Source organism: Cnephaeus nilssonii, assembly GCF_951640355.1.
Source record: "Cnephaeus nilssonii genome assembly, chromosome: 11".
Lineage (NCBI taxonomy): Eukaryota > Metazoa > Chordata > Mammalia > Chiroptera > Vespertilionidae > Cnephaeus > Cnephaeus nilssonii.
The window spans coordinates 19,865,897-19,884,600 of NC_137082.1; the positions used below are offsets into that span (position 1 = coordinate 19,865,897).

Here is an 18,704-nt window from a genome sequence, read left to right on the forward strand (position 1 = left end):
CACCATCCAGAACCACCGGAGGGCTAACTGAGCGGATGCTATACAACTAGAATAAAAGAGAGGGGTACGCGGGATGAAGCTGATGCCGGTGACCCAAAGACCACACTTTAAAAACTATGGCTCAGGCGACACAATGGCGGCCTGGAACGTGCTCGGCGCAGTTCCCCCAGCGGTCTCCGGCAGAGGGGAAGGCTTCACTCGCTGCCGAGCACGGACAGACGAGCCCCTGGGAGACATGGGGTGGGAGACTACGCGCTTGCTGACCTCCGAGTCCTTCAAGAATCTCAACGCCCCGGAAGCGGCCAGGTGCGCACGCTTGGCGATCGGCCACCGCTGCAGACCCAAGGGCCGACGCAGCCACCCCGGACCAGCCCGCCGCCGCGCACCGGGCACACCGGAGCTTCGCCGAGCCCGCCGCCCAACGAGTTCTGCGGTGGCTGCCCTGGAACTCTGAGAAAATGGCCGAAGGAATTGCTGAGAGGGAATTGACCAACAGGAATTGGGATCAAGAAGACGAAACCCCGCTGGGTCCCGGATCCGGGTGAAGCCGCGTGCCCCTGGGTCTGGGTGAGGCTGGGAACTGGGTCAGGGTGAGGCTGGACCCCGGGTCCGGGTGAGGCCACGTGCCCCTGGGTCCGGGCGAGGCCATGCGCCCCTGGGTCCGGGTGAGGCTGAATCCTGGGTCTGGGCGAGGCTGTGCGCCCCTGGGTCCGGGTGAGCCCTGGGCCCCGGGTCCGGGCGAGGCCGCCGGCCCCTGGAGCCGGGTGAGCCCTGGGCCCCGGGTCCGGGCGAGGCCGCCGGCCCCTGGAGCCGGGTGAGCCCTGGGCCCCGGGTCCGGGCGAGGCCGCCGGCCCCTGGAGCCGGGTGAGCCCTGGGCCCCGGGTCCGGGCGAGGCCGCCGGCCCCTGGAGCCGGGTGAGCCCTGGGCCCCGGGTCCGGGCGAGGCCGCCGGCCCCTGGAGCCGGGTGAGCCCTGGGCCCCGGGTCCGGGCGAGGCCGCCGGCCCCTGGAGCCGGGTGAGCCCTGGGCCCCGGGTCCGGGCGAGGCCGCCGGCCCCTGGAGCCGGGTGAGCCCTGGGCCCCGGGTCCGGGCGAGGCCGCGGGCCCCTGGAGCCGGGTGAGCCCTGGGCCCCGGGTCCGGGCGAGGCCGCGGGCCCCTGGAGCCGGGTGAGCCCTGGGCCCCGGGTCCGGGCGAGGCCGCGGGCCCCTGGAGCCGGGTGAGCCTGGGCCCCGGGTCCGGGCGAGGCCGCGGGCCCCTGGAGCCAGGTGAGGCCGCGGGCCCCTGGATCCGGGTGAGCCTGGGTCCCGGGTCCGGGTGAGGCCGCGGGCCCCTGGATCCGGGTGAGCCTGGGTCCCGGGTCCGGGTGAGGCCGCGGGCCCCTGGATCCGGGTGAGCCTGGGTCCCGGGTCTGGGCGAGGCCGCGGGCCCCTGGATCCGGGTGAGCCTGGGTCCCGGGTCCGGGCGAGGCCGCGGGCCCCTGGATCCGGGTGAGCCTGGGTCCCGGGTCCGGGCGAGGCCGCGGGCCCCTGGATCCGGGTGAGCCTGGGTCCCGGGTCCGGGCGAGGCCGCGGGCCCCTGGAGCCGGGTGAGCCCTGGGCCCCGGGTCCGGGCGAGGCCGCGGGCCCCTGGAGCCGGGTGAGCCTGGGCCCCGGGTCCGGGCGAGGCCGCGGGCCCCTGGAGCCGGGTGAGCCTGGGCCCCGGGTCCGGGCGAGGCCGCGGGCCCCTGGAGCCGGGTGAGCCTGGGCCCCGGTCCGGGCGAGGCCGCGGGCCCCTGGAGCCGGGTGAGCCTGGGTCCCGGGTCCGGGTGAGGCCGCGGGCCCCTGGATCCGGGTGAGGCCGCGGGCCCCTGGATCCGGGTGAGCCTGGGTCCCGGGTCCGGGTGAGGCCGCGGGCCCCTGGATCCGGGTGAGCCTGGGTCCCGGGTCTGGGTGAGGCCGCGGGCCCCTGGATCCGGGTGAGGCCGCGGGCCCCTGGATCCGGGTGAGCCTGGGTCCCGGGTCCGGGTGAGGCCGCGGGCCCCTGGATCCGGGTGAGCCTGGGTCCCGGGTCCGGGTGAGGCCGCGGGCCCCTGGATCCGGGTGAGGCCGCGGGCCCCTGGATCCGGGTGAGCCTGGGTCCCGGGTCCGGGTGAGGCCGCGGGCCCCTGGATCCGGGTGAGCCTGGGTCCCGGGTCCGGGTGAGGCCGCGGGCCCCTGGATCCGGGTGAGCCTGGGTCCCGGGTCTGGGTGAGGCCGCGGGCCCCTGGATCCGGGTGAGGCCGCGGGCCCCTGGATCCGGGTGAGCCTGGGTCGCGGGTCCGGGTGAGGCCGCGGGCCCCTGGATCCGGGTGAGCCTGGGTCCCGGGTCCGGGCGAGGCCGCGTGCCCCTGGATCCGGGTGAGCCTGGGTCCCGGGTCCGGGTGAGGCCGCGGGCCCCTGGATCCGGGTGAGCCTGGGTCCCGGGTCTGGGTGAGGCCGCGGGCCCCTGGATCCGGGTGAGCCTGGGTCCCGGGTCTGGGTGAGGCCGCGGGCCCCTGGATCCGGGTGAGGCCGCGGGCCCCTGGATCCGGGTGAGCCTGGGTCCCGGGTCCGGGTGAGGCCGCGGGCCCCTGGATCCGGGTGAGCCTGGGTCCCGGGTCCGGGTGAGGCCGCGGGCCTCTGGATCTGGGTGAGCCTGGGTCCCGGGTCTGGGTGAGGCCGCGGGCCCCTGGATCCGGGTGAGCCTGGCCCCGGGTCCGGGTGAGGCCGCGGGCCCCTGGATCCGGGTGAGCCTGGGTCCCGGGTCCGGGTGAGGCCGCGGGCCCCTGGATCCGGGTGAGCCTGGGTCCCGGGTCCGGGTGAGGCCGCGGGCCCCTGGATCCGGGTGAGCCTGGGTCCCGGGTCCGGGTGAGGCCGTGGGCCCCTGGATCCGGGTGAGCCTGGCCCCGGGTCCGGGTGAGGCCGTGGGCCCCTGGATCCGGGTGAATCAGTGCCCCTGGGTCCGGCCGAGACCAAACCAGAGGGAGTCGGACCTGCATTACCACCATTTGTCCACCATCCAGAGCTGAGGGGTCAGTGCCGACATGTACTCATAGGGAACTGGTGGACATTGATATTGGGTCTCAAAAGAACTGTTGGTCCAGAAAGAAACTCACTACAGACTGATTCATTTGCCTGTCAGCATAACTATTATTGCTCGTCGCACATTCAATTCTTATAAGTATATCTCTAGTGACACATGATTTCGCTCATCTAGGGGAAATGATGAACAACATAGACTGATGAACAAGAACAGAACCAGAAACAAGGAGGCATCGATCGGACTATCGGGCCTCAGAGGGAGGATAGGGGAGGGTGGGGGGAGGGGGGAGAGATCAACCAAAGGTCTTGTGTGCATGCATATGAGCCTAACCAATGCTTAAGTTCAACAGAGGGTTGGGGCATCCAAGGGGAGGGGTGTGGGATGGGAATGGGGGGATGAGGACAAATATGTGACACCTTAATCAATAAAGAAATTAAAAAAAAAAAAAAAAAAAAAAAAGCATCTTGGTTTTGTATGCATTTTAAAAAAGCAATTCCACTTTTAGAAGAGTATTCTAAAAAAATATGAATGTGTGTCAGTATTTACCTATTTATTTATCTATGTGTTATTTATAAACAAATAGAGAATAGTTTTCAATAATAATTCTACAATCCAACAGTATGGTTTTGGGTGAACATTAGGTCTGTTAAAATTATGATTTTGGAAGACTTTAAAATGATAGGAAATATGTTAAGAATTGGTGGTGACACAAGTTATACGATTGCATTTCTGGTTATTTGCATTTTCCATTTTAAAACACCTGAAGGATAAACAACAAAATCGAATTCATTTCTGGACCATAGGAATGGATTGTATTTTCTTCTTTTTGATTATCTGGTGTTTTACTACAAATCTGTACTATATTGGTAATAAAAAATCATATATATTTTTAAAAGGATGGTCCCAAAGTTGAAATATCTCCTTTTAAAATTGCAATAAGAAATAAACATTTTAAAATTTATAATGCTTGGTTTATATATCTCCTGTGAATATTCATTTACATTGTTATTCATATTATTTGAAATTGACCCATTTCTATGTTTGCACATGACAAAACTGAAGCACAGCGAAGTTAAGTAACAGGCACAAAGTCACACAGTTCTAAGGTGGTTGTAATGGAATATAAATTATTTCTTATGATTATAAACCCAGGGGTTTCCCCCCCCACATAGATGATTTTGACTATGTGTTGAGTTCTTCACCTGTCATTTGTTACCTATTTCAGATCTTAACCACGGTTTTCACCAATATTGCCTTCAACCTTTGTATTCTTATCATTATTGTTTTGGGAAAACTGATGTCCATGGAGCAGTTTGGAAGATGAAAAAAAAAATAGAACATGTGGATATGCCATATCACTGTAAGCATACTAGCTTTAGAAAAGCTCTAGTACTATTACTGTAAATAGATTATATGTATATAGATATGCAGGAAGTGTAGCTTTAAACAATTGTCCATGTTTTCAGGATTGCTATGAGAAGAAGCATTATATAGTGGAATGGCTTTGAGGTTAGAAATACCCAAGTGTGTGACTTTGGGTAATTCACTGAACTTTCTTCAGTCTCTGTTCACATTTATGTCAATAAAAGTGGATGCTGAATGCAGTCATAGAACAGTGGTTGGAAAACCGCGGCTTGCGAGCTACATGCAGCTCTTTGGCCCCTTGAGTGTGGCTCAGCGTTAGAACCACTTCTTCAAAATAGACTCGCCTAGGCCGAAAACCGACTTCTGTGCATGGGCCACGAAGTTTCAATCGCACTGTACGTGTCCGCCCGCACGTGGTATTTTGTGGAAGAGCCACACTCAAGGGGCCAAAGAGCCGCATGTGGCTCGCGAGCCACGGTTTGCCGACCACTGCCATAGGATTATTGTTGGAAGGCTGGACTCTAAGTCAGGACTCAATTAATTCTTTTAAATAGAAGAATTAATTCTTAATTCTCCTTAAATATAGGATCTATCACATTACCATGTGGCTCAAGGACTTCCTCTTAGCACCAACATTTCTTAGTCAGGGATTCACAAACTGGATATAAGTATCCTGCTTACTTTTAAAATTTTCCTATCTGAACTGCCCTTCTTTGCTATGTTGCTTACACAACACTTGGAATCATTTCTCTGTACCTGCCAATCTTTTAAAGATTACTGAATGTGCCACATTATTAATGAAACATACCCCTACACCCTGATCCTCATAAGTATTTGCCTCTGAATTCCTGGGTGCTATGACCATACCAATGCTATACATGATTATTTGCTAATATTGTTTTCCAACTGTTCCACATAATACTTGCCTCTCAGGCATATTATAACAATTCTATCGTAAATGCAGCAGTGATTGAAGCCTTGGCCACACAGTAGGCTAGGCATATAATAAATTATTTGTTTACTGATGGGCAGAAAGATAATGAGTGATGTGGATGAGAAAAAGGGGGGAGGGATTGAAGGAGATATAATGTGAATATTTTCTCTTGTTAACTTTTAAAGAGTAGATCCAGGTAAATATTTTTAAAATATGTTCTTTTGTCAGATTATATAATTATTAGAAATTTTGGATAAATATTTTTCCTTGAGGGAAGTGAAAAATATAGGAAAAGAAGTGTAATACCATAATCTAGCTATAATAACAATACTTATAGTTTCTGGGGAAAAATAACTTTTTACAGGAGACTGGTTAAATAGAATTTCAGCTTAACCTCATGGTAGTTTGGTAGTTACTATAATAAACACCTTACTATATATTTATAAATCTTCCAGATTATGGAAATGCAATGGAATATTAGAAGTGGTCTTTGTTCTCCACAAACTTACCTTTTCATTGGTGAGACAAGACAAAGAGATCAAAAAAGAAATCCTATCTAATAAAAGGGTAATATGCAAATTAACCATCACTCCATCACAAAGATGGCAGCATCCATAGCCACAAGATGGCGGCACCCAGTCCTCTCAGCCCCACTGGCATACCCCAGTCCCGGAGCGGAGGGGGGGGGGTGGCAGCCACTGAGAGCAAGCAGCATGAGCTGCCTGGTGGAATGCTTGCTTCGTCACCACGGTGATGAGGCAAGCATTCCGCGCCCAGTCGCAGATGGGCCTCTGGGCCGTGGAGAGCCTCTGGGCAGCGGGCGTGGAGGGTCTAGGCCCCGCAGAGAGCTACTGGTGCACAGATTCATGTGCAGGGCTACTAGTCATAATATAAAAATCCGTCTGGAGCTGCCTTGCAAGAATGTGTATAATTTAGACAGACAGAAATAAATGACACACATGCATGGTCAGAAAAATAAATAAATGACTTATTCATTTCAATAATATTTACTACATGTTTGGAATAATATAAGCAGGTCAAATAACTGGAGCCTCTGAGACAATTTTGAATTTTTTTATTTAGAAAATAATAGGCATGTTAAGAGATGTGACAAGCCAAATCAAAATAAAAATTAAGAATTTTCTTAATGATAATTTGTGTCTAAAAAGTAAAAAAAGCATAAACCTAAGTATGTCTACATATTCAAATAAAATAAGTTAATAACATGTCTATCAGTATTTGAATAAAATATATGCAATTTTATAAGCCATTGGGATATGTTTAAATATTTAACAGGTGTCAATGTATAATTCTCAAACTTGACTTAATCTTTGACTTTTCATTCAAATGTTTTTATGTTGGTATTAAATAAACAAACAAATAAATATGTATTTAAGGCCAAAAAATCTCCAGTAAAGTTATAATTTATTTATAAACTTATTTATAATTTCTATACATAATAATTTCATTTCATCTACTACTATTTAATAACTGTTATACATACATTTTTATATGATGTGTACCATTTCCACAGCTCATTTTTAAGGCATTGAATCTTCTTTCGCCTTTATCATTTTACATTGTACTTGAGAAATACCCCCCGAATTTTAGTGGGTTAAGCGACTCACTATTTTGCTATGTCTATTAAGAACACAGCCTCTTTAAGTTATTTTCAATGAGTTTTTTGAGTTATACTCATAACCATGAATGGATTTTTCTGTCTAAGACAAATCTTCCTCTTAGAGACAAGTGGCAAGTTTGAGATGAGCATATAGGCATGCTAGAATAATTTTCCTAACATTAGTTTTCTCAGCTATTTATTAGTGTATATATATATATATATATATATATATATATATATATATATATATACACACAATATTTGGCTATTAATAAATTGATACAAATATTTTACCTAAACCAAATAAATTTCTTAGCTGGATAAAATATTTACAAATTTTGTTGCTTTCTGGGTTAAAAAATAAAGAGAATATGGATGTATTTTAAATTTTTTAATTGATTTCTGAGAGGAACGAAGAGAGAGAGAGAGAGAGAGAGAGAGAGAAACATCAATGATGAGAGAGAATCACTGATTGGCTGCCTCTTGCATGCCCCCCACTGGGGACTGAGCCCGAAACCCAGGCATGTGCTCTTGACTGGAATCGAACCCAGGACCCTTCAGTCTGTAGGCCAACACTCTATCCACTGAGCCAAACCAGCTAGGGCTGGATGTATTTTTAGTCATAGCTTTTCACTGTGAATGAATCAGTTGAGATTAGAAGTTGGTGGGGGCTGAAGATTTCTAAAATGAAAACATATTTGTGTGCTTACAAGGGTTTTTATCAACCGGTGGTCATTAAGCCAATGATTAATGATAAAAGTGAAAACTTTTAGCCAATGAAGCAAAAAGCTTTGCTTGAGATATGTAGAGAAAATAATTGGTGAATTTGTTTTTCCTTGCTCTGTGTATTAGCCTTTACCTCCACACTTATTCATTAAGTGTATAAACCATACATAGCACTTAATCATGTTTTCTGATAATAATACACTAGAGTCATGGGCAGCAATAGATGAATGATACAAAGAGTGGACTGGGGCTGGGAAAACCAGTCAACTGAGTAGGAAAACCAGGCAGCTGGGGGTCAGGTAACATTGTTATCAGAAGTCAACACATAGAAATCTGTGGGTTGAGAGGAAGTGAAGAGAGGGCAAGTCCAGAAGTCTGGACAAGGAGGGGTCGTGAATCTGGGAAGCCAGAGGTTGGGCTAAGGGCACAGTCTCCAAATCCAGCTAGACAAGTTTGGGTAAGACATCAGCCTATAAAAATAAACCCAATCTAAAGTCAAAGTTGCTTTAATGGTCTGAACTGTTAGAAAGAGATGGTTCTAGGAAACCAGAGCTTCTTAACCTCTGCACCGTGGATTTCTGTAGCTGGGTAATTCTTTGTTGTGGGAGGCTGTCATGTGCCTTTTGGGATGTTTAGCAGCTTCTCTGGCCTCCACTGGCAAGATGCCACTAGCCCCTCCCTTTCCCCCACCATGGAAACAAAAAATGCCTCAAATGTCCCCTGAAGGGCAAAACCACCCCTACTTGGAACCACTGCAGTAAACAAAGTAGGTTTTCCCTAAAGTGAGGGAGGTAAGGAGGGAGGAAGTTTGACCATATCTCTCCAATTTCCAACATCAGGATTCTTTGATATAGTTCCAAATTGTAAAATTGACATTGTTATTGGGAGGAAAGTTAATATACACAAATTCTCTATTAGGATTTAGATTCCAATTTTTTTAAAAAAGTATCTTCCATATTCCAAATCAATAAAAACTACATACAATAAAAATATAAACCTTTTATGTTGAGAACAGAGATTTCTGAGTTGAATCATACAAACATTACTTGCTGTAAGCCATGAAATGGTGCACTGCAACTACATATTATTTGCAACCAGAGTCTATGATCATTCCACCAAGTTGCCACACTAGACTTCCAAACAACACATCTGGAAGGACATATGTCAAATGTGCTTCACCAACAGCAAGATATAAAACTGTTGGAAAATAATGTTACTGGTTTCTTTCCTTTGAAGTTCCTACTACATTTCCACGATTGGCTTTGTTAGGGGCTGAATTGTACCACCTTACCCCCAAATATATATGTCAACATCCTAACACCCATTACCTCATAATGTGGCTATATTTAGAGATAAGGTCTTTGAATAAAAAATTAAGTCAAAATGAGGTTGCTAGGTGGGCCCTAACTGAATATGATTCGTTTCCTTATAAGAAGAGGTTATTAGGACATAGACACACACAGAAGGAAGACCTCCTGAAGATACAGAGGACATGGCCATCTGCAAGGCAAGGAGAGATGTCAGAAGACACTAAACCAGATGATGCCGAGATCCTGGAATTGTGGCCTCCAGAATTTGAGAAAGTACATTTCAGTTGTTTGAGCCACCCAATCTGTGGTCCTTTGTCACAGCAGCCCTAGCAAACTAATACAGGTGCTTTTCCATCTTTCCTTGTGGCTGTGCTATAAGGTCTTTTGACTTTCTGGCAACTACTTTCCTGCTCACCTACAGGTAATGGTACAATGTTGACTGGATGATTTGGATGGGATTTAATTTTAAGATCACCAATTTGACTCATATTAGGAAAGATTTCATGAGGACACTTGTAGGTATTAGAAGAAAGAGAAGCATGGCACTTTGAAAAATGATGGGCACTAGATGAAATTAGAAATAAGACTTTCTCAATGTTCCAAATGCAACTGCAAAGTTGAATCCATTCTTCTCTGAAGATGTTCTGAGGAAATTAACCTATTATCACTTGTGCAGTGACAGATGTCATTGTCAATTTTAAAATATAACTCCGTTGCTCCTAGCTGTATACCTCATTATTCTCAAGTTTCCATAATTTTCTATATCTAAAAGGGAGGGTTAATATAGTGCCTGCTGTCTTAGAGTTATGGAGCTTAACTGACTTGGCCCATGTATCCGGCTAATGGAAAGTAATTATAAATGTTATCTGTTATTCCTATCACTAATATTAGGTAGTACTTATGCATGTGTTGTATGTTTAATATGATCTTTTCTAGCCTAACTTGCATTGTTTTCTCATACATTTTGTTTCAGATAACCTAATTGTGAAATTTGAAGACATATGATTACCCCAAACATAGAAATTTGGTTTGATATATAAAAAAAGAACTTTTCCTCTTAAACTATTATCATTATTGCTTTGGAAAGGGTTAAGAAGACTAATTAGAGATACTCTGAATAAGTCAGACTAGGAAGCTTATATGGCAAGTCAGAAAAATTATATTCTAATCAAATATGGTATAGTTATAAATTAACCATAAATTAAAATTTTGGACAGATAATATACTGTATATCATCTATGTTAGCAGTCACATATTCCATTAGATCTTACCCTTATTTTATATGGAATAATTAGAATTTACAAATGGCTTGTTGACTCAGCATTGCAGAAATATTTAACAATTTTGGGGGATTTTGACATTTAGTTTTAAAATGCACTTGCTATTATAAATGTGCACTGAAAATAATTTCATGAACATGCCATGATTTAAAGCACTGATGTGAAATTGAAGATGATTTTATTATTATTTCAGTGGCTCAAGTATTAAAATGCATTTTGGATTTATTTAGAATAGCAATTTTTCAACAACCATTTATTTGCATAGTTATTAATACATCCTAAACCACTAAAACTGTCTCATTTTAAAAATTTTTGTATGATTTTTGGCTCTGCATCATTGGAAATACCTGCTAATGGATAGATTTTTTTCAATATAATGGATTATACTTATGCAATTTTTTAATCTTATGTTAGAGTGAAATTATATTTTCATCTTAGAAGACATAAAAATGAAAATTATATCATCATTTATAAACATCTCAAGGAGTAAAAAAATTATAAAATCTTATAGAATATTGTGTGATATTGACAAGACATGAAAATATTTACACCACACACCATGACAAATTGCATTGTTTACATAAACAAACTTTTTAAAGACTACTTAAAATGCAGAAGTGCAGGTATAAACATCTTGCTGTAGTTACACAGGAAATAAAGAGAAAAGATAAAACAAGAAGAATAAAGCAGAAAAAATAAGCCATTGGGCTACAGGAAGAAACATTTATTAAATCCAACTCATATCAATAGCTATCTATTAAATAGTTAAGTGTGTTACTTATTAAGTGTGTTACTGTCTGCAAAACAGCTAGTTGCTTAAAAAAATAAAGGTGAAAAAAATAGGAGGAGGTAAGAAGAAAAAGGAAAGGAAGAGGAGGGGGAAAAAAGACCACAACCATAATCCCCTTCTTCATCACATGCGAGTCTTTCCAAATTTATGGAGTAAATGGAGTTTCCTCAAAAATTAAATACGGAAATGCCATTTGACCCAGTGATCCCATTTCTAGGACTATATCCTAAGAAACTGGAAACACCAATTAGAAAGAATGTATGCACCCTTATGTTCATAGCAACACAATTTATAATAGCTAAGATCTGGAAACAGCTCAAGTTCCCATCAGTATGTGAGTGGATAAAAAAAAGCTGTGGTACATTTATACCATGGAATACTATGCAGCAGTACAAAAGAAGGATCTCTTACCCTTTGAGATAGCATAGAGAGACCTGGAGAGTATTATGCTAAGTGAAATAAGCCAGTCAAAGAAAGACAAATATCACATGACTTCACTCATATATGGAATCTAATGAACAAAATAAACTGTTGAACAGAATAGATCCAGAGACATAGAAGCATAGAATGGACTGTGGAATCTCAGAGGGAAGGCGGGGGAGAATGGATTGGTGGGAAGAAATCAACCAAAGAACTTGTATGCATATATGCATAATCCATTGACACAGACAATAGGGTGGTAAAGGCTTGGGTTGGGGGTTGTGGGTGGGCTAGAAGAGGTCAATGGGGGAAAAAGGGGATATATGTAATACTTTCAACAATAAAGATTGATTTAAAAATGTGCATTACTTTCTAGATAGGGAAATAATGTAGTTAATATCCCAACTTAAATACATTTGGCAAATTTACCTGTCAATTAGAGAGGACTTCAAATTACTCGGAAGGACTCAGTCCACTTTGAAATTAGCACAGAGTTGGACATCTCCAGCAGTTGCCTTCAGCTGCTCAGATCTGCTCTTAGGGTGTCCTCTTCATTGTGTGGCTCTGATAGCCTGCTTAAGAGGGTGAATGTGTACCAGCACCCTCCATTCACCCCTTCCTATTGCCAGTCACTGGTTACATGAAAAGCCACTTCAAATGGCCATAAAAACCTTAAAGGAAAGCCTTCTGAAAGGCTCCCTGTAGCTTGAAATTTCTTGTGGCTGAGGAAAGCGCTTTGGTCACTGTGACTTTAAGGCAACATGTGAATAACAAGGTATTAAACAAATATCAGCCTTCATGAGCTGGAAGAAGACAGTGGGGGGAAATAATTCAACTTAACCAGGTCCAATGGCACATTCAATCAATGTACAGCCATTACCCACGGTTCTGTAATAATAACCCGGAGGTTTCACCTACATTCTCAAAAACAAGTGTGAAATAAGATGAAGAGTACCTTTTTCTGATTTCCCTAGAAAGTGCTGCTATCCTCATTGTAATTTGGGCCCAGAAAATTGGGAGGAGGGATGTAATGCAGGAACACTTTATATTCTGGCCACAAACATAAATGAGTACCTCAGACATTCCATCAAAGGTGTTAACATGGTGGATGTGGGCACAGGCCTGGACAATTTATAAGTGTGGAGAAGAAACCATGGATCATGCCATTGTGGGCCAGAGGAAGAGCCTTTAGAAGTTATTTGGTCAAATCTGTCTTTTTTGATGTGAGGAACTGAGACTCAAGAGACGCATTGACGTCCCCAAGATGACACAATGACCTCATGGGACAGAGATCTCGGGCCTAGATTTTCTATCATCACCCCAAATTCTTAAAAACTATGATACAAGTTCCCTTGGGTGACCTGTGCACAGAGACCACATTTGTTACCATCTTTAAGATGCAAAATGAAATAGAAATATAAGTGATGCCTCCATTTCTTCAATCCTCAATTCCAAAGGAAAGCAATTGCTTTACTTACCTACAGGGAAAAAGTCGCTCATTTTCTTTTTGTAGATTTTGAAGTCAACTTCTAAGAAGACACAGAAGATGATTCGATCCACCTAGAGGCAAACGATAAACACTCAAAGTGAAAGGAAATATGGCAACGGCCTTCCCAGAACGTGGTCTTAGAGCAAAAATCAAATGGGAAGTCCTCCTACAGATTTTTGGTGTTGTGCTACTAGCTACACGACAGCACTGAGTGAAGTTCAAGTGTATGAGTGTGTATGTGAGTGTGTGTATGTGTATGTGTGTTAGTATATGTGTGTGAATGTATGTGTGAGTGTGTGAGTATATATGCATGTGCGTGTATGAGCAAGTGTGTGTATGTGTATGTGACTGTATGTGTGTGTGAGTGTGTGTGAGTATGTGTGTGAGTATATGTGTGTGTGAGTGTGTGTTAGCATGTGTATGTATGAGTGTGTGTATGTTTATGTGTGTACTTTTTATGTAAACAAGCCCATGGGCTTTTTCTTGGAAAGATGTTATATAAATCAAATAAGAAATAATAAATGACAATAATCCAGTTTACAGTGAGCTATAAATAAGATCTAAGATTCTGACAGGATACCTAGACTTTATGTCTTATAAAACAGGCACATGAGAGGTGTACAGCAGAGTAACAATAAAGTATGTCAGTAAACAAAGCTCTTTGCCCTACCCTTGTTAAATAAATATACTTATCAATCCTGATAGTATTTGAGTATAACTAAAAAGCTTCTTCCAGTTTAATTTGCATGAAGTCACTTGCTCTTAGCTTAACATATTCAAAAATGCAACAGAAATAAAATACAATTAATTGACAGTTATACGAGGCCAATATAACTTTAATCTAGTAAGTATTATGGGATAAGTAAATGCCACTTCAAAAGTAAACTGTGCATGCAGTCCTCCTTTCTGCTTTGAGAGAGTTTCTGCATGTCAGGAGTTTCTTTGAGCATTCAGAAAGTACGGTAAGCAGAGGAGAGAAATGGAGTATAGGCAATAGTTCACATATATCTGATATTGAATCAGTGACTCAATTGCATGCCTTGAAAAAATACTCCTTTAGGTCCTTTATTGTAACAATCTACCACAAGTTAAAAATTACTTAATCTATCAAACTACAACTGGTAATTGAAAAGAACATCAAGGGAGGCATTTTTAAGGACAGTAAAGAATGGAAGTAGGATGTGCTCATGGCAGGACATGAAAGAACACAAATGGACATCCTCCTCTTAGCCCCTCAGCTCTCCAGCCTGTGGGGTTCAGACCTATGCTAGCCAAGTTCAATGTTCCCAGCAGGAGAGATCTACAGGGGGGGGGAGGAGAAGAGGGAGGGGTAGGACACAAGGAATCACCAGGATTCCCTGATGGAAGCTCAGAGTTGTGGCTCTTTGATCCCTACAGAAGTCTAGACCCACATCTAGATACACTGCCTCTGGGGCACTTACTGGACTTCTATGGTATTATCACCAAACAACATGCAGCCCCAGTAACTGCCTGCATATTATAGATTTTAAGAGAAAGCACCTGGACTCCCCAGATGGAGGGAGTGGTGTGCAAATATCCATATTTTCTTTTCCCTGTATTCACTTGAGTTTCTGGTATCCAGTTCTTTCTGCATAACAATAACATTTTCTTCAAATGCAAAAATCATCACAATCAACTTACTCTCCAGGTGAACTATAAAATCAGTTACATAAATGATTGACTATCTGTGCAATACTGAATGCTAGTCTATATTCTCCTTATGGCATGTCTATGCCCTGTGACTAAAGATAAATATTATAATGTTGAGCAATAGAAACAAGTTCCAATGGAACATATACTCTATGATACCATTTATATAAGTTTCTAAGGCACAAAGATACAACAGGGAAGGGAGTCATTCATAAGCATGAATATACAGAAACATACCCAAGAATGTCATACACAAACCTCAGGATGCTGATTATTTCTGGGGAGGGAGGGAAGCTAAAGAGATGAACAAGTAAGTCTTTAACTGAATAGCTAATATTGTATTTGTTTAGAAGGGGAAGAGATTAGAGAAAATATTGCAAATGGATAATAGCTATAACTATGGGGATAAGTACATTGTTATCATATAATTTCCTGTATTTTCTTATATATTTTAAATACTACATAATTAAGAGCTCTAACACTAAAAATAAGACTTGTCTTAGACATATTCTACTCTTCAATTGCACTGAGCTGCTTGTTGTTTCCAAACACCATAATTATTCTCACTCCTGTACCTATGATGGTTGACTTTTTCTCTAGGCTTCAAGTAGTCAGATTATTTCTAAAACCATTTAGTTGAGATAAAAATCAAAAAAAGAAAATTTGACTTATAACAGACCTAAGAAGACCAACCAGGAAAATCTCATCTCTACACATTTTCCTTTATTTTTATTGTCACTTAGTATAAATTATCAAATTTTTAAAAATACTCATGTACATGTGCATGTTTGTATGGAGAGGGGTTAGTGGTAATACTTCACAGACTACTAGGGCAGATTTCTTAAATATTGCAAAGAATTTAATCCACTTTCAATGTTTTAGGCTTTGTTACCATGGAAATGGTATGAGTCCCAAATTCAGCAACCTGATTTTATTTTTCCAGAGAGAAGGTAGATGATGAGGAAAAGGTACTTTATTTTAAACTAATTGAGTGGCCCAGTTCCCTGCCCTGGCCTTCCAGCATGACACTGAAAATATCTCAAAAGCAAGATGAATCCAATAATTAACTTCACATACCAAGTACTTGTTATGTATGCATATGTAAATACATTTATATATGTGTGAAAAAGCATAGTCTCTGTTAGTCAAGACCTCATTTGGGTTAAAAGCCTTGTGTTTATAAACTCGTGGTGGGTATTGATCAGTGCTTGTGATAGATTGTGTTTTCCAAGATGGTGTGCAGCATGGTGTCCGGTCCCTCAGGCTCCTCTTAAAATGTGATGCTAACACTCCTCTCATTGAGACACGGGATCTTTATTCCCTCCTCTTGAATCTGGGAGTGTCTATAGCTCTGGCAGAAATGACATGTAAATTCTGAGTCCAAATCATAGGAGATGATGTGGCTTCTGTCTGACCCTCTTTAGAGGCTCACTCTTGTACCCAATCACCACGCCAGGAGGAAGCAGAGATACTGTATAAAGAACCCACATGCAGAAGTTCTAGCCAATAGGCCTAGTTGAAAGTGAGTAGCCTCTGGATGATTTTAGCTCCTGACTTTTGAGTTACCCAAGGTGATGCCACCTGGAGCAGAGATATGCTGTTCCCGCTGGACTCTGCCCAAATTGCAGATTCGTGAGTAAAACATAGAAATACATTTCTAGAGATCTGATATTCTTCTAGCTTCTTCCTCTTGCCACTGTTGGGATTCTTTGTGTTTCAGCTATGTGACACTGGGCTCCTGCTGAAAAGCTCAGACTGAATGGATCCAGTAGAAGCCACAATGGGGTGACAAAAAATATAGAAAGTCTAATTGCTACAGGACCGATTGAGAGATTGGAAATCTGACCTGTGTCCATTCTTGCTCCAAATAAATTTCATGAGAATATGTAGGAATATGTAACAATGGCTTTAATTTTACTTTTATGGTAGGCACTTCCTTCCAAAATTTTATAAAATGGTTGTTCTTGAGAGACTATGTTTATTCATTTATTCATTAGCTATTAACTGAGCACCTTCAATGTGTTGGGCCTCGCCCAGGTGCCATTCGCTCACCAGAAAACTTGAATCCAGAACTGAGTATTTTTCCCAAGGTCAAACAATTAATATGTGGCAAAATTTCAGGCGTCTTAATTTCATGTCCACAGTTCTTTCTGTAATATCACCCAGTTCAACACACATGGGGACTGAGTTTATATACTGAGTTTATAATCTATTTTTATATACTGAGTTTATATTAGTTTATAATCTATCACTAGCACTGTGACATTGGACAAGCCACCAGCTCACTGGGCTGCAGTTTTCATGTCTTTATAAAGAAAGGATTGAATTATATGTTCCTTTTATTTATTCTTTAACCCCAGTTATAGTCTATCTCTGTGGTCATTTTGTACCCCATCAACCTAGATAAGCTGGAATTACATTTCTCTGGGTTCTGGGTTAGAGTTGGCCACAGAGAAATTTCCATGAGATTGGGAGGGCAGCCACTACACTAGGCAGGTGAGTACAGGGCATCAGGCTCTGGGCAGGTCGTGTGCATGTTGATCATCAGCTGGCCCTTGGCTTTTGCAACCCTTGCTGGTTCCCCTGCCTCAGGTTGTCTGAGTCCTGGGCTGGGCACATGTGCACCTCTGCTGCAAAGACACCAGCTCCTTCTGCAGGGCATTGCAGTTTGGGGTGCCATGCACTGAGAGACAGATGCATGTAGCAGTCTGTCCCTGTGGGTTCCAGTTTGCCCTCATAGCTTCTACTTTGTCCTTGTTCTTTTCAACTTTGCATTCAGCTTTCCTCTTGACCATCTCTTGACCTGCCCCTGGATTACCTACTCTGCTGACATACTCCAGATCTGGTCACATGCAAAAGCAATGGCCTTCCATAGACTTCTTCACCAGTTTTGCTCTGCTCAGCTAATCATACCTTCTGAACATTAACTTTCCCATTTCCACCTACAATTGTATAAAATCTAATCCCTATAACAACTCCCTTATTCTATTCCACCCACAAGATTCAGCTTCCCTTATTAAACCCTGCCTGATCTAATCTTTAATACCATATCATTGAAGATCATGTAGGAGAACACAGTGAAGGACAAAAAATAATAACAGTGTTCATTTTTGGAGGCAAGGTTACTCAAGTTCCATTTACTTCCTTCAAGATAAACTTTTGTTGGTCCTGTTCAGTTTCTTGGTGAACTTCCTAAAGTGTGCAGCCGTTCTTTGGTAGTTAAAGCAACTCTGTGTACTTAAAATGACTCACCCTTTTTTTTAAACAAATATTTATCTATCTGTTCATTTATTTTAAATATATTTTTATTGATTTCAGAGAGGAAGGGAGAGAGAGGTAGAAACATCAATGATGAGAGCAAATCATTGATTGGCTGCCTCCTGCATGCCCTCTACTGGGGATTGAGCCTGCAACCGGGGCATGTGCCCTTGACTGAAATTGAAACAGGGACCTTTCAGTCTGCAGGCCAAATGCTCTATCCACTAAGTCAAAGTGGCTAGGGCTCACGCTTTTTTTTAATGGACAAGTTGTTAGTCAACTCAGATGGGTCCTCAGGCTAAAACATAATAGCAAATAATAAAAAAGGCAACATTCATATTTCTAGGAATTGACTGTAGTCCTTATTATATCTTAAACTAGAACCTTATGAAGAATTGAGTGGTGCTCTTCTTTATTTCCAGTGTGTGGCGCAGGTCCTGATAGATAATATGAGCTCTGTAAATATTTACAGTGTACTATATGTTCCAGCAAACAGACTTGACTAAAATGTAAGTATATGGCAGATATTGTTCAAGGATGTTTAGTTCCAGAACCAGAAATTAACTTCTTCAGGAGGTAGAGTTTCATTTATGTTTTTCAGAAGACCTGAGAACTGAATTATGGAGGAGTCTGGGTGCTTTTACAAAGTGGAAAAGAGCTATATAAAGAACATGAGTCATTTATTGTTACTACCCGTCATCTTATCCAATGATACTATGCGGAGCACAATGGCTTCTGAGCCCAGTATTGATGTTTTCATATAGGTGCTTATTAGTTTCACAATAGAAACCATGATAACACCT

The 18,704-nt window shown here is 43.5% G+C and overlaps 1 protein-coding gene across 5 annotated transcripts in view; it reads right to left on the bottom strand.

Annotated features, from left to right (window-relative positions):
- MACROD2 (mono-ADP ribosylhydrolase 2) overlaps positions 1-18,704 on the bottom strand; it is a gene marked incomplete at its 3' end in the record, with an annotated part of 1,993,251 nt that overhangs the window by 194,216 nt on the left and 1,780,331 nt on the right. For all 5 annotated transcript variants that reach the window (XM_079784766.1, XM_079784764.1, XM_079784768.1 and 2 more), the window contains exon 9: positions 12,962-13,043. In XM_079784766.1, coding sequence (XP_079640892.1) covers positions 12,962-13,043 — 82 coding nt within the window. The remainder of the gene's footprint in view (positions 1-12,961; positions 13,044-18,704) is intronic.